Source organism: Pogona vitticeps, chromosome 5 (genome assembly GCF_051106095.1).
Source record: "Pogona vitticeps strain Pit_001003342236 chromosome 5, PviZW2.1, whole genome shotgun sequence".
Lineage (NCBI taxonomy): Eukaryota > Metazoa > Chordata > Lepidosauria > Squamata > Agamidae > Pogona > Pogona vitticeps.
Genome location: NC_135787.1, coordinates 105,593,524 through 105,605,550, shown reverse-complemented (window position 1 = coordinate 105,605,550; position 12,027 = coordinate 105,593,524). Strand labels below are relative to the sequence as shown.

Sequence of the window (12,027 nt, the reverse complement as noted above, 5' to 3'; positions counted from 1 at the left end):
AATACATTTTAATTGCATTCTGCTTTGATGAGTAGCAGGGACATGGTGGCACTGCGGGTTAAACCGCACAAGCCTCTGTGCTGCAAGGTCAGAAGACCTGCAGTCGTAAGATCGAATCCAGGCAACGGGGTGAGCCCCCGTCACTTGTCCCAGCGCCCACCAACCTAGCACTTCGAAAGCATGCAAAAATGTAAAAATGCGAGTACATAAATAGGTACCACCTTGGTGGGAAGGTAAACGGTGTTCCATGTCTAATCACGCTGGCCACGTGACCATGGAGGACTGTCTGCAGACAAACACTAGCTCTATGGGTTGGAAATGGAGATGAGCACCACCACCTAGAGTCGGAATCGACTGGACAAAACTGTCAGGGGGAACCTTTACCTTTACCTTGATGACATGTGGAATACTCCCTATTCTGAGTCCTGCCATGATAGGTATGCATAGCTGTACAAACAAACTCATTAATGGGGTTCTATGAGCAAATATGTTGCCACTGACTTGCTTTACTGCCAAGAACTCATCAGGGCAGCTTGACCATCCTTTCTTCCGTCTCCTTTCCATGAGAACCCCAAAGCAGGTATGTTCAGCCAAAGAAATGGCAGCAGATCAAAACAAAGCCCAAGCCCAACAGAGGGCACCAGTCCATCATCTGTGGTTTAATTCTAAACTCCACTGAGCACTCTCAGAACAGGCTTTTATGAAGCCGTGGTTCCGCCTCATTCACTAAATTTTACAGGGTCTTCCGACAATACTGTCCTCCATTCCCCCTTTATTTTTCTCCACTGCTGCTTCCCTCTGTTTTCTTATCATCAATGAAATGTTATGGAGGAAAAGATCAGAAAACTGGTCTGCATTATGGACTCCACCTGGCAACACACTCCATCACACTGCAGTCGCACCCCTAAATTGCAGGTGACTCTGTCTTCCACAAGATAGGAAATGCAATAGCTGATATTTATCCTCTCCCTACCTCTCAAAGATCCCCACATTTGTCGACACTGTTTATTTGTATTTGCATATTTAGGCCTGAATCAGATTGGTAGTCTAAAATGCAGCAAAGGGACCAACTCTATAACTTTACATGAACATTAATTCACCCTTCAGCAATTGATTTTTTTTTCTGTTTGGGTCTAGCCGTTAAATTTGGGCCATTCAACACCTTTCGGTATTTGTTGTCAGAGCACTATATTCCTTTTATCATACGACAACAGTTTTTTCAATCTGCTTCCCTCTTTCTGCCCAAACTCTTTACACACACACACACAGAGAGAGAGAGAGAGAGAGAGAGAAACACACAAATTCCAGAGTTGAAATGCTGCTGCTGCAACAGACTCTAAGGAAAGTTGCAACTCACTTTGTTGTTGTTGTTTAGTCATTTAGTCATGTCCGACTCTTCGTGACCCCATGGACCAGAGCATGCCAGGCTGTCCTTGGAGGATTTTGAGCATAACCTTGCTAGCGTGGGAAATGAGCGTAATTGTACGGAAGTTGGAGCATTCTTTGGCACTGCCCTTCTTTGGGATTGGTATGTAGACTGATCTTTTCCAGTCCTCTGGCCATCGTTGAGTTTTCCAAACTTGCTGGCATATTGAATGTAGCACCTTAACAGCGTCATCTTTTAAGATTTTAAATAGTTCCATGGAATGCCATCACCTCCACTGGCCTTGTTCTTAGCCATGCTTTCTAAGGCCCACTTGACTTCACTCACTTCAGGATGTCTGGCTTAAGGTCAGCAGCCACACTATCTGGGTTGTCCGAGATATCCAAATCTTTCTGGTATAATTCCTCTGTGTATTCTTGCCACCTCTTCTTGATGTCTTCTGCTTCTGTGAGGTTCCTACCATTTTTGTCCTTTATCATGTTCATCTTTGCACAAAAAGTTCCTTTAATATCTCCAATTTTCTTGAACAGATCTCTGGTTTTTCGTTTTCCTCTATTTCTTTTCCTCTATTTCTTTGCATTGTTCGTTTAAGAAGGCCCTCTTGTCTCTCCTTGCTATTCTTTGGAAGTCTACATTCAGTTTTCTTTAACTTTCCCTCTCTCCCTTGCATTTTGTTTCCCTTCCCTTCTCTGCGATTTGTAAGGCCTTGTTGGACAGCCACTTTGCTTTCTTGCATTTCCTTTTCTTTGGGATGATTTTTGTTGCTGCCTCCTGTACAATGTTACGAGCCTCTATCCAAAGTTCTTCAGGCACTCTGTCCACCAAATCCAGTTCCTTAAATCTGTTCTTTAAATCTGCAACTCACTAGTGTGTTCCAATTGTTGGAGTTTTATTTACAACCTTACATGCTGTCTGTCGTTTGGGTTATTGGGAGGGATTTTTCTGGGCTGGGGTGATTGTCTCTCTATCCAGCACAAACCAATTGTTCTTTCCAGGTTTTTAAATTCAAAGAGACCTCCCATCTCTCTGCTGAGTGTTCCATCCCTCTCCTTCACCAGTTGGTGGCAGTTGATTGTTGCTGTTGGTCTGTTCGCTTGGGCGCTAGTATGTGTACAGTACAGAAAACAGTAAACACAACTCTGCAATTGTGTGTACTGCTTTCCTTACTACAACTGTGAGTAAAGAACAGTTTTGTATCCTTTCTCTTACAAATACTGTAACTCAGAATGAGTTATTGAAACTTTAAGTGCCAGTTAATAAGTGTGGACCCTGGAGAACTTGTAGTTATTCTCCTCTATGGAATTCTGTGATTCTGCTGTGTAGCAAAAGAGAATTTTACAATAAATTCAAAATTTTGCAGCAGGGCTGTCAATAAAAGTGCTTTTTGGTGGTCATTAATTCATACTATTGCTATGAGTTTTAATTTTTTTTGCTGCATGTAACAACAACTGATACAATTACAGTGAAGACTAGTAATATAAAAATTATGCACTACGTATTTATTCTATTAAAGATCTAGCGGGAGTTTGGGGACTGTTTTATTTGTTTTTGGTTGTCCTCTTGCCTGAATTAGAAGTAGATTCTTTCTCTGCTGCCTTGCTTCTGTTTTTGTTTGTTTGCTTGCTTGCTTTCTTGCTTGTTTGTTTTTGCAGTAGTTTTAACAGTTTCTTTAGGACTTTTCAGGACTAGCACCAGAAAACATGAATGGAGAAAAATGAAAGGAAATGATAAAGAAAAGGTGACCTTCTTCATGTTGAACAAAAGGACTAATCCACAAAAAAAGCATGAAATGAAAGAGGAAACATTGCAACAAGCAAAAGATTTCGCCACGCAGTTCACTTATATAAAGAGATTTCACAAGTCCTGCACTGCTGCTGAGTTTTGTGGAGTGCTTCCCAGCAGACCATTTCCACCTACAAATTCTGCACCATTATCTACTGCCAGTATCTACTGGCTTGCAGTACTCCCCTCCTTGCCTTGTTCCAAATGACTCGGCAGACTCAAGTCCATGCATTCACTGGTGCTATTCCTAGCATTGTGTGTGGTTTTTTTGGTGTGCCTAAGCAACACACACATATAAATACCATCATGCTGAGCCTATGAGCAAGGTACTAGCTGGGAATGAGCTAATATATGCATCCAAACTCTAAAGCAACTGACCCTTGACCTCCACCCAAAATTAAACTGTCTCCCCTTCTAGCTCTGCATATCAAAAGATCCAGAGGAAGCGTATCAATTTCCTGAGATGATAACTGGCACTCTGAGATTTGGGAATCCAAGCAATTATTAACATTTCTCATTGTAATAACTATTTGGAAGGGCTGGCCATTTTAAATAATTTTTGAGGTTTTTTTAAAATTCAGAATTACTGTGCAAATTAATATGCTATTGATGATTGACGCAATTAACTATTTTCACCAAAGCATTAGTTAGTTCTTCTCTGAATTAGTTAACATCAGTAAATTAGCTTTAACACAGACTTTTCCGAGATCTGCTTTTGTGTTACATGTGTGTACTTACATGCTTCTGTAGTTGCTCTTGTACAGTGAATTAAGCATTTTTTTTCCTTGTACTGTCAGCCATATCTTTCTTAGCTTATCTGGGGGGTTGGGGCTGATCATTATGTATTGCAATGGTGAATGTTGCTCTTCATGTCCATGCGGTGGTGCTATTAACATTGTTTTTCTTCTAACATGTTAAGAAAAGCTAGTCTTTTTTCTTTCATGTTTCTGTATAACCTGCTACGTGAAGCTGAATACTAGGTGCTTGACTGTCATTTTCCCCCTATTGCTATTCTGGATATATCAGGAAACTGAACCTTCCTGTATGGTGTACAATGTAAACAACATGTAGAGATCTTCAACAGATTGTGGAAATCAAAATCACTTTGAATTTTGGAAATGGTTGAGGAACAAAATGCTAAGTTGAATCTGGCTGCCTTTTTATGCTCTCAGGCTGCTTTGCATAGGATCAGGAACTCCTAAATTTGCAGTTCTTTGGGGGACATGGATAGTTGGTTAAAGCACTGGTTCTTAACCTTGGGTTACTCAGGAGTTTTGGACTGCAACTCCCAGAAGCCTTCACCACCAACTGTGCTGGCTGGGGTTTCTGGGAGTTGCAGTTCAAAAACATCCGAGTAACAAAGGTTAAGAACCACTGGGTTAAAGTACACTGTTCTCCTTTCTTTTCTTTTCTTTGGACTTCAAGTTCCCAGAATTCCTGGGAGTAGCCTACTGCATTGCTTTCTGGACATGGTAATCTTGCTGCCCTTTATGGAGAATAGAGGGTACCTCCCCAAGGAAGGCCATGTCTGGGAACCATTACAGCAGGGAATGAGACCTAGAATGCTATACAGCCTCAGAGTCCTCTGCGGTGTCCAAAATCTGGAAGTCCAAACAAAGAGAATAAAGTGGCACACCCCTATTAAGAAGCAGATGTGGTATGGAACAGGCATGCAGTGCCAGCTTTATGAAAGAATTTCATCAGTGGTTGGCTCAGACCCTCAGCACTCTGCCACCTGAGGTTACCACCTCACTCTGGCTAATAGTCAGTCCAGTCCTTGTTCTTGGTGAACTGTACTAAGGTTATTAACATCATTCTGCTCAGCTGGGTCTCCTCCTCATAGGCATCCTTCAGTCTCGAGAGACTATGGTAATGTGCTCTGTACGGAGGACTTTGACGCTGTATGCGAAGCTGGAGTGTTCTCTCCAGAGCACGAAGCCTGAGTAAAATAATATGGAGGATAGGCTGTTACCCAAGCAGCAAATCCCCCCTCTCCAGATCACTGAAATAGTCCAATGGAAAGGCAAGAGCCAATACAACTGATTCCAGCGCTGTCACAGGAGTTGCCAGAACGACATGAACTGCCTCTGGGACACTGGCTCCGGATTTTCCCTCGAGGTTAACTCCTGAAGCCTTTTCCATCAGTGGATATTGCCATAAGGCAGTGGAGGTTTGAAGTCGGAGTTTTCCTTCTCCTAGATGGGCTAGATTCCCCCTTGTGTTCGCATCTGAAGTTTACTTTTCAGTCTTTCCATCCTTGTGCCATGTGCAAAATGGTCAGTAAAAGCAAATATTGCAGGATCTCATTTAATTTTCTTTATCCTCAATGGATTTTTAATTCCTCTTTTGCTGAGGAGACTGCAGCTAAATCTCCTTCTATCCCACATCGGTAACCAAAGTACCTTCTCTGGTATCGTGGGAAAGAAAACTTAAACAATGGCCATTCCTTCCACAGCTTTTCTGATCATTCTGACATCAGCTGGGTCTAGTGCTGACTGATCATAATGGCTGTAGTTCTGCCTTGGGATATTGCTGGGCCTACTCACTAGCCCAAGGTATATTACTGCTTGAAGTAGAGACTGCATGGTGTATACATATGCACAGAAAAAAGACAGAGACATACATACACAGTCCCACTGCAACCAAGAAGTCCAAAGTTTCCTTGAATCCTTCAGCCACTAGTGCCTGCTTTCATCATCCACACACCTAGGGCTTCATCCTAATTTACAGCACAACGAGACCTCAGAATATTGGTTGCTGGTTCTTGACTTTCATTCAGCAGCTGGCTATGGTCCCCTCCTTTCCACTTGCATGTTTTAGGTGTTGCAAAAAAACTTCAGGAACTGCTGGATAGCTTCTTGGTTTAGGCATTTGCTACAGAGCAAAAAAGGCTGAGAGTTCAGTTCCCCTCTGTGTCTCCCTGAATGGTCTGGACTTGGTGATCCACAGGATCTCTTCCAGCTCTGATGTTCTAAGAAGACTGTTATTATTGTTAGTCTCTTGATCCTCTCTTCAGAAGAATAGACTCTGCAAGACTCTTCCGTAGGGCAGGTGAAATACCAGAAATGTAATCCTAATGTGATCATAATTAAATAAGACAAGGGTTTTTTTTTCCATCCCTGTCTGACTTCCCAGAAAGGCTTGACCGCATATTGCAGAGGATAAGTACTGGCCAAATGTAAATCTAAGAGTGTATTGCTAAAAATATGAGCATCACAATAAACATTTCTTTAAGCAGAAACATTAGAAATGGGAAAGCAGCCAAAGAATCATCTGGCTCAAGAGACAATGATGTAATATGGATTGCTTAAGCAAGATCAGAAAACTGCAGAGAAGTCCACCTAATTCTTTGTCTGAACTGTGGAGGATATGGGGGGTGGGGAGGAATATGCTCAAATCGTTTGTTAGGAACTATTCCTGAGGAATTACAAATAAATGTACCAAAAGATGAAACACTGGGGCCAGCTGAAAGCTTAAAATTAGCAAGTCTCCAAGTCCAAAAATTACATTTAAATACCTGATGCCATCATTCTTGAAAGCCCAGTGCTACAACACCTGCACTAAGGACTATGTGCTAATAGATAAACAATGACAGAGGCAGACTGCTAGGGTTATATGGAATATTGCCTGTTTCTTCCTTGTCTACACAGGTAATTTCAAGGTGACTTTGCTTTCTTCCTCTCTCAATCGAAACTCTTTCTCTCGTAGGTGTGTAGCCAGCTGTAAATGTGCCTAGAGCTGAGGAAATTACTTTTACAAGGGAGCTCATCTGAATATTCTGAATGCTGTGACCACATGAATAATTTATTGCTAGTAATTTTTTGGTTATAGGTTAAGTAACACAGTACCAATGTCAATATGTGAGAAAATATAGAGAAATTACCTTTGGTACCTTCTAGTAGCTAATGTCAATACTGTAACTTGGAAATATTGATTGAAAAACCAAAAGGAAAAAAAAATCAAAGAATGCTTTCCATGGCACTTAGGATTGAGAAGAGAATAACATAAAATCTAAAAAAAAATGTCTGCCAAACATTCCTCTAAAAATGCCTTTGAATAATCTTTAAAAATAACTTCTGAAGTAACTAGATGCAACTAATTATACCTTACATTGCCTTCAAAGTAGGTTAAAAAAAACACCCTAGTATTAGTAACAGTTCCCAATTCGGAGTATTTTAACTTTATATTTCTACCTGCAGATATAGATAAATTTCCTTTCCTTTTACTTGAAATTGTCTTTGTCACTTATTTCAAATGTTAGCTTCAATATATATGCAAAAATCATTACTGGAGGATTGAACTAGAGCCAAAATAGTCTCCAACTTTAAAAGGTGATATAATTGGACCAGGAAATTATGTTTGCCCCAGGTATATAGGCAGAAAGCATTGTATTAATACTTGAAGTACATCAGTGCTATACAGACACTCCAAGTGATGATCATCATCATGAAAGGGAGAGGGTGGCCAAGCATGCTCCGTATCATCTTTGCCCATGTCTACAAGTTAGAGAGGGGTATTTAGAAGCATGGATAAGTAAGGCTTTGAAGATCAAATTAAATAAGATGCCAGCTTTACAATGTGAAACTGATCAAATGTCTTCACTCTAGTGATACATTTCCTTCAAGGCTGTACTTACTCCTTGAGTAAGCAGATTTACAAATGAAGCCCATGTTTGCCTTTCTAGGACCAATCACAAAACAAAAGCAAGTTAATTCTACAAAATGTAGGGTAAACCTCTTGCTAGGATAACCAGACACTTGCTGTCTCTTGAGGCAGTTCTTCTTTTACTGTTGGACTAAGTGTGCTGTAAAATCTGCCCTCAAATGCACAAGGAGCAGACCACAAAACAGCACACTACCTCAGGCTTTTAGAAGGCTAGGAGAATGGCAATAGAGAACACAGAGGATAGGTGCTAATTCTCACTCTTCTCCATCTGGCTCAAAACATGGCAGGTTAGAGCATTTTCCTAAAGCTACAAAAGAATGAGGAAGAATTTTTTAAAAAAAACCCATAAAGAAAAAGTGTGCCTCTCCAACCTTTTAAAATGTATTTCTTCTTCTCCTTGTCCTTTCTTATAAAATGTTGCATGAGAGTTTCAAGGTAAATTTAAAGGTCTGATCAGAATAAAGTATATTAATGAGCAGCCATGATGAACAGATGTGCTAAAAACTGAGTCATGATGACTCAACAGTGCTGACTCATTGATGATGCAACACATAATATGATTGGGCACAAGCAGATCTGTATGTGTATATATGTGTGAAATGAACAGATGATGTATCTTCCTGCTTGGTGATGAATGCTACCTGTTATGCTGCCAGACTGAACTGCTGTAAATATCTTGTAAATACATGTTGGTGAAGGAGAAGCTGCTGGGTTGTGCGTGAGTTCTTCTGGACTACCTGGACTGTTTAATATTCTGCTAAACCTGCTATTCTTCCATGTTTTTGTGCTAAGAGAGAGGCTGCTGAATAAACTCAAGGAATTAGAAGACTTCATGTTCCAGCTGTATTTATGGGTCTACAACAATGCAGTGAGCTCATGACAGAGCGTTGGAATTTGAAATGTTTCTGTTGAATCCGAGCATAAAACAAGGGGCACTCTTGTTCATATCAGAGCACTGCAAAATTTATAATTATGGATGTATAAATATATGAAAATAGATAAAGTTCAAACAAGTTTAAAATGTTAAAATATTAGACTATTTTTTAACAGAAGCAGGTAATCAAAAGCATTGTATCAGCCGTTTGCTAGATCTTTTTTTAGTACATAAAAGGAGCTGCCCTGAGGAATTCAAAGCATTGCGAGAACACTCAGGGATCCCCTGGGCAATGGCGTACAGCTGGCCACTGCACTGTAAACTTGCCAATGATGAGCTACATCATGCTTGTAGATCATCACAGAAGATGTTTATTGTTTCCCATGACCCCTAACTGAAATGGACACTTCAAGTCAGATAACAAAAACACACCAGCCTCAGCTATTAAATTGTGGAAACCTTTAGCAAAGTTTCATGCAGTTCTCTGTTTGGACAATCTTATACTGTAGAGTCTTGTTTGAGAGTACACCCTACTGAAGCCATCCTCACAGGACTTGCATGGGTTTATCGTAACAGTTCTTAAGACAGCAGAGTTTCAGATAACAAAATGCTGGATCATAGCAAAAGCTAGCAAAATAAGCTGTCCTTTGCCAGCAGTTATCAGAGTGGGCTACAAAAAGGATACATAGCTATTTTTTTTTTTAATGAAATTTTTGCTGAGCACGTGTGTTGGTAAAACTGAATGTCTGGTATACTGTGAACTCCTCCTTTGCATAGGCATAAGTTTACAAGCTGTCCATCTTAACAAGGAACAAATAGAAGTCTGCACTGAAAGACATGTACCGCTTCCTCCACCCAAATAGATCTCCATCTCTCTCTCTCTCTCTCTCTCTCTCTCTCTCTCTCTCTCTCTCTCTAGCACCTAGCACTTGCACTCGCAGGCATGCATGCATGCACGCGCACGTACACAAACACACACACACACACACACACACACACACACACACACCACCCCTCCTGACTCTTGCATCTTCTAGCCACTCAGCTGATGCTCAGCATTCTCTGAAATTACCTAGGACAGAATGAAACATAATAGCTAGGTTGTTGGCTTCCTTCCCTTCCTGGATGCACATCTTAATGTGGTGAGGGGGTTTGAGTGCACCAGAGAAGCCAAGAGCAATGCTATCAAGAAGCTAGACTCCATTACAAGCCTAGACTCCAACAAAGTCACCCAAGGCAGAGTGTTCACAATCGAGGCACCAGTCTAAGATGCATCCACCCTCATCAGGAGTAATGACTCCATTGATTTCCTAAAGGAGCCATGCTTGTGCTTACAGGAGTTGAACAGGACTCTTGAGGACTGGGCATTTTGGAGATCACTCCATCATCATCATCATCATCATTGAGTTCCTTCAAGTCAATTCTGATTTATGGTTACCCTTTCCAGGGTTTTCTAGGTAGAGAATACAAAGACATGATTATCATTCCCTTCTTCTAAGGGGTGCCCTGGGACTTAGCAGCTTGCCCAAGGCTACACAGGCTAGCTCTACTTGCAGGAGGCACAGTGGGGGGAACTGAACTCCCAACTTCGGGTTCCTCAGTCAAAAACATAAACCATTACGGTATCCAGACAGCTTATGTCACTCATTCATAGGGTCATCGTAAGTCAGAGGCAACTTGATGACAAGTAGCAACAACAAACAATAGCTTCCTAACAACTTTAGCCACTCTCTCCCTGTGTTGCACCTCTGTTATTGTGATTGTTAAATACTACAATTTGGTTTCATTATTTTATTATGCAGGACGAAATAAAGCTGAAATAAAACTGAGTGTTGGAATCACATCTGGAATATGTGAAGCTTTATCCTTGTTGATGCAGAAGTTCTTAGAGAGGTCCTTCATTAGAGTGTGCTTGTGTGTTTCTAAACGCACTGGGCTTTCTTTTCGTATCTCCATCCATCCAACCCCACCTTTCCTTGATCCTGATATCTGCTAGCAGCAGCAGCAGTAGGAAAAGACTTTTATGATCTTAGAGGGGAATCAGGAAATGAGGGGAGGGGAGACGGGGCTGTAGAGTATCCAAGGCAAAGGGTAGGAGCCTCCAGTTAAAATCCTGAGGAGCTGCATGTGAGCCAGCTATGCATTCCTTCTCTAGAACCGATCCTTGGATTTGTTGGCACTTAACAACATAAATGTGAAGCATGCAACCTGTGATGGTATGCCAGATGGAGAGAGTGACATTGTAACCATACAGCAACACTACACTGTTGATTCTGGAGTGGGTTAGCCCATGAGAGTCAAATGTGGTGATGGCTAATGAACCTGTCTGGTCCCAGTGACTCCCAACACCCCAGTATATCCATCAACTGAGCAGTGTTTTCAGGGAGTTTCCAAAACCCACAAGGTTAAAGGCTTAAGGCCATTATGCCAACCCTGCCAGGTAGAACTGCCACCACATCCACAAAATACAAAAGATCCCAGTAGCAGTTCAAGGCAAGACATGGTTTTCGTGCCACAAGCCCTCTTGGCCAGGAACCCAAATGACTGGATGGAGATTTTTTAAAAATATATTTTATTAAAGTTAATTTAAAAAGTAAAAAAAGACAAAAGTTCTAAAAAGTTTGAGAAAGGTTTCAAAAATTTCTTGGAGCAAACAATTTGAGGCCAAGCCTGAAGCAGTAAAGAAAATAAGAACACTACCTAATCTAATACTTACATATTAGCATAGGTGTCAGCATGGTTCTGAAACATGTCCAGGGTGCATTCCTAGCAGCATAACAGGACAGCAAGTGAGCATAGCATCTCCTGAGAGGTAGGCTAAGGCAACTAAAGCAACGTCTGAACCCCTTTTTATACCTGAGCCTTCACGTTCCAAACCCTTTGAGGAGGTCTGCCAATCAGACCTCAAGTTCCGCTCAAATGTTCATGAAGACAAAAGCACTTTCTGTTCCCCTCCCTTTACACAACTTAAGTCAGTTTCCAAGTAGCACAGTACAAAGGAACAAGCTGACCTGACCTTGAAGGACAAAGAAAACCTACATGTGGTACTCCCTTCTCGTCACTGTCAGATACTGCCCTCCCCACTCCTAGTTAGCTTCCAGTTCCTCTTAGGTCTGTGTAGAAAAGAAACTTTTCAGGTAAACAGAAAAGTACAAACAGTATTTTTGTAGAAACTAGACGGAGTTTTCATTGACTTGACATTCTATTTGTCAAACAGGTTGTACATGGGAAACAATGTTTATTCTGAATTCATAGAGTACTACTTTAACTTTTTTGGAATGGCTTCTGTTCCCTTTCTTCTTCTTCTTCTTCTTCTTCTTCT

General features: G+C 41.1%; 1 protein-coding gene across 1 annotated transcript in view; it reads right to left on the bottom strand.

Annotated features, from left to right (window-relative positions):
• Window positions 1-11,515, bottom strand: part of LOC110087156 (poly(U)-specific endoribonuclease-A) — a 38,317-nt gene extending 26,802 nt beyond the window's left edge. The window contains exon 1 of the mRNA XM_073000809.2: window positions 11,422-11,515. Within this exon, the coding sequence (XP_072856910.2) occupies window positions 11,422-11,456 (35 nt within the window). The 5' untranslated portion in view covers window positions 11,457-11,515. The remainder of the gene's footprint in view (window positions 1-11,421) is intronic.
• Window positions 11,516-12,027: the final 512 nt, after the last annotated feature.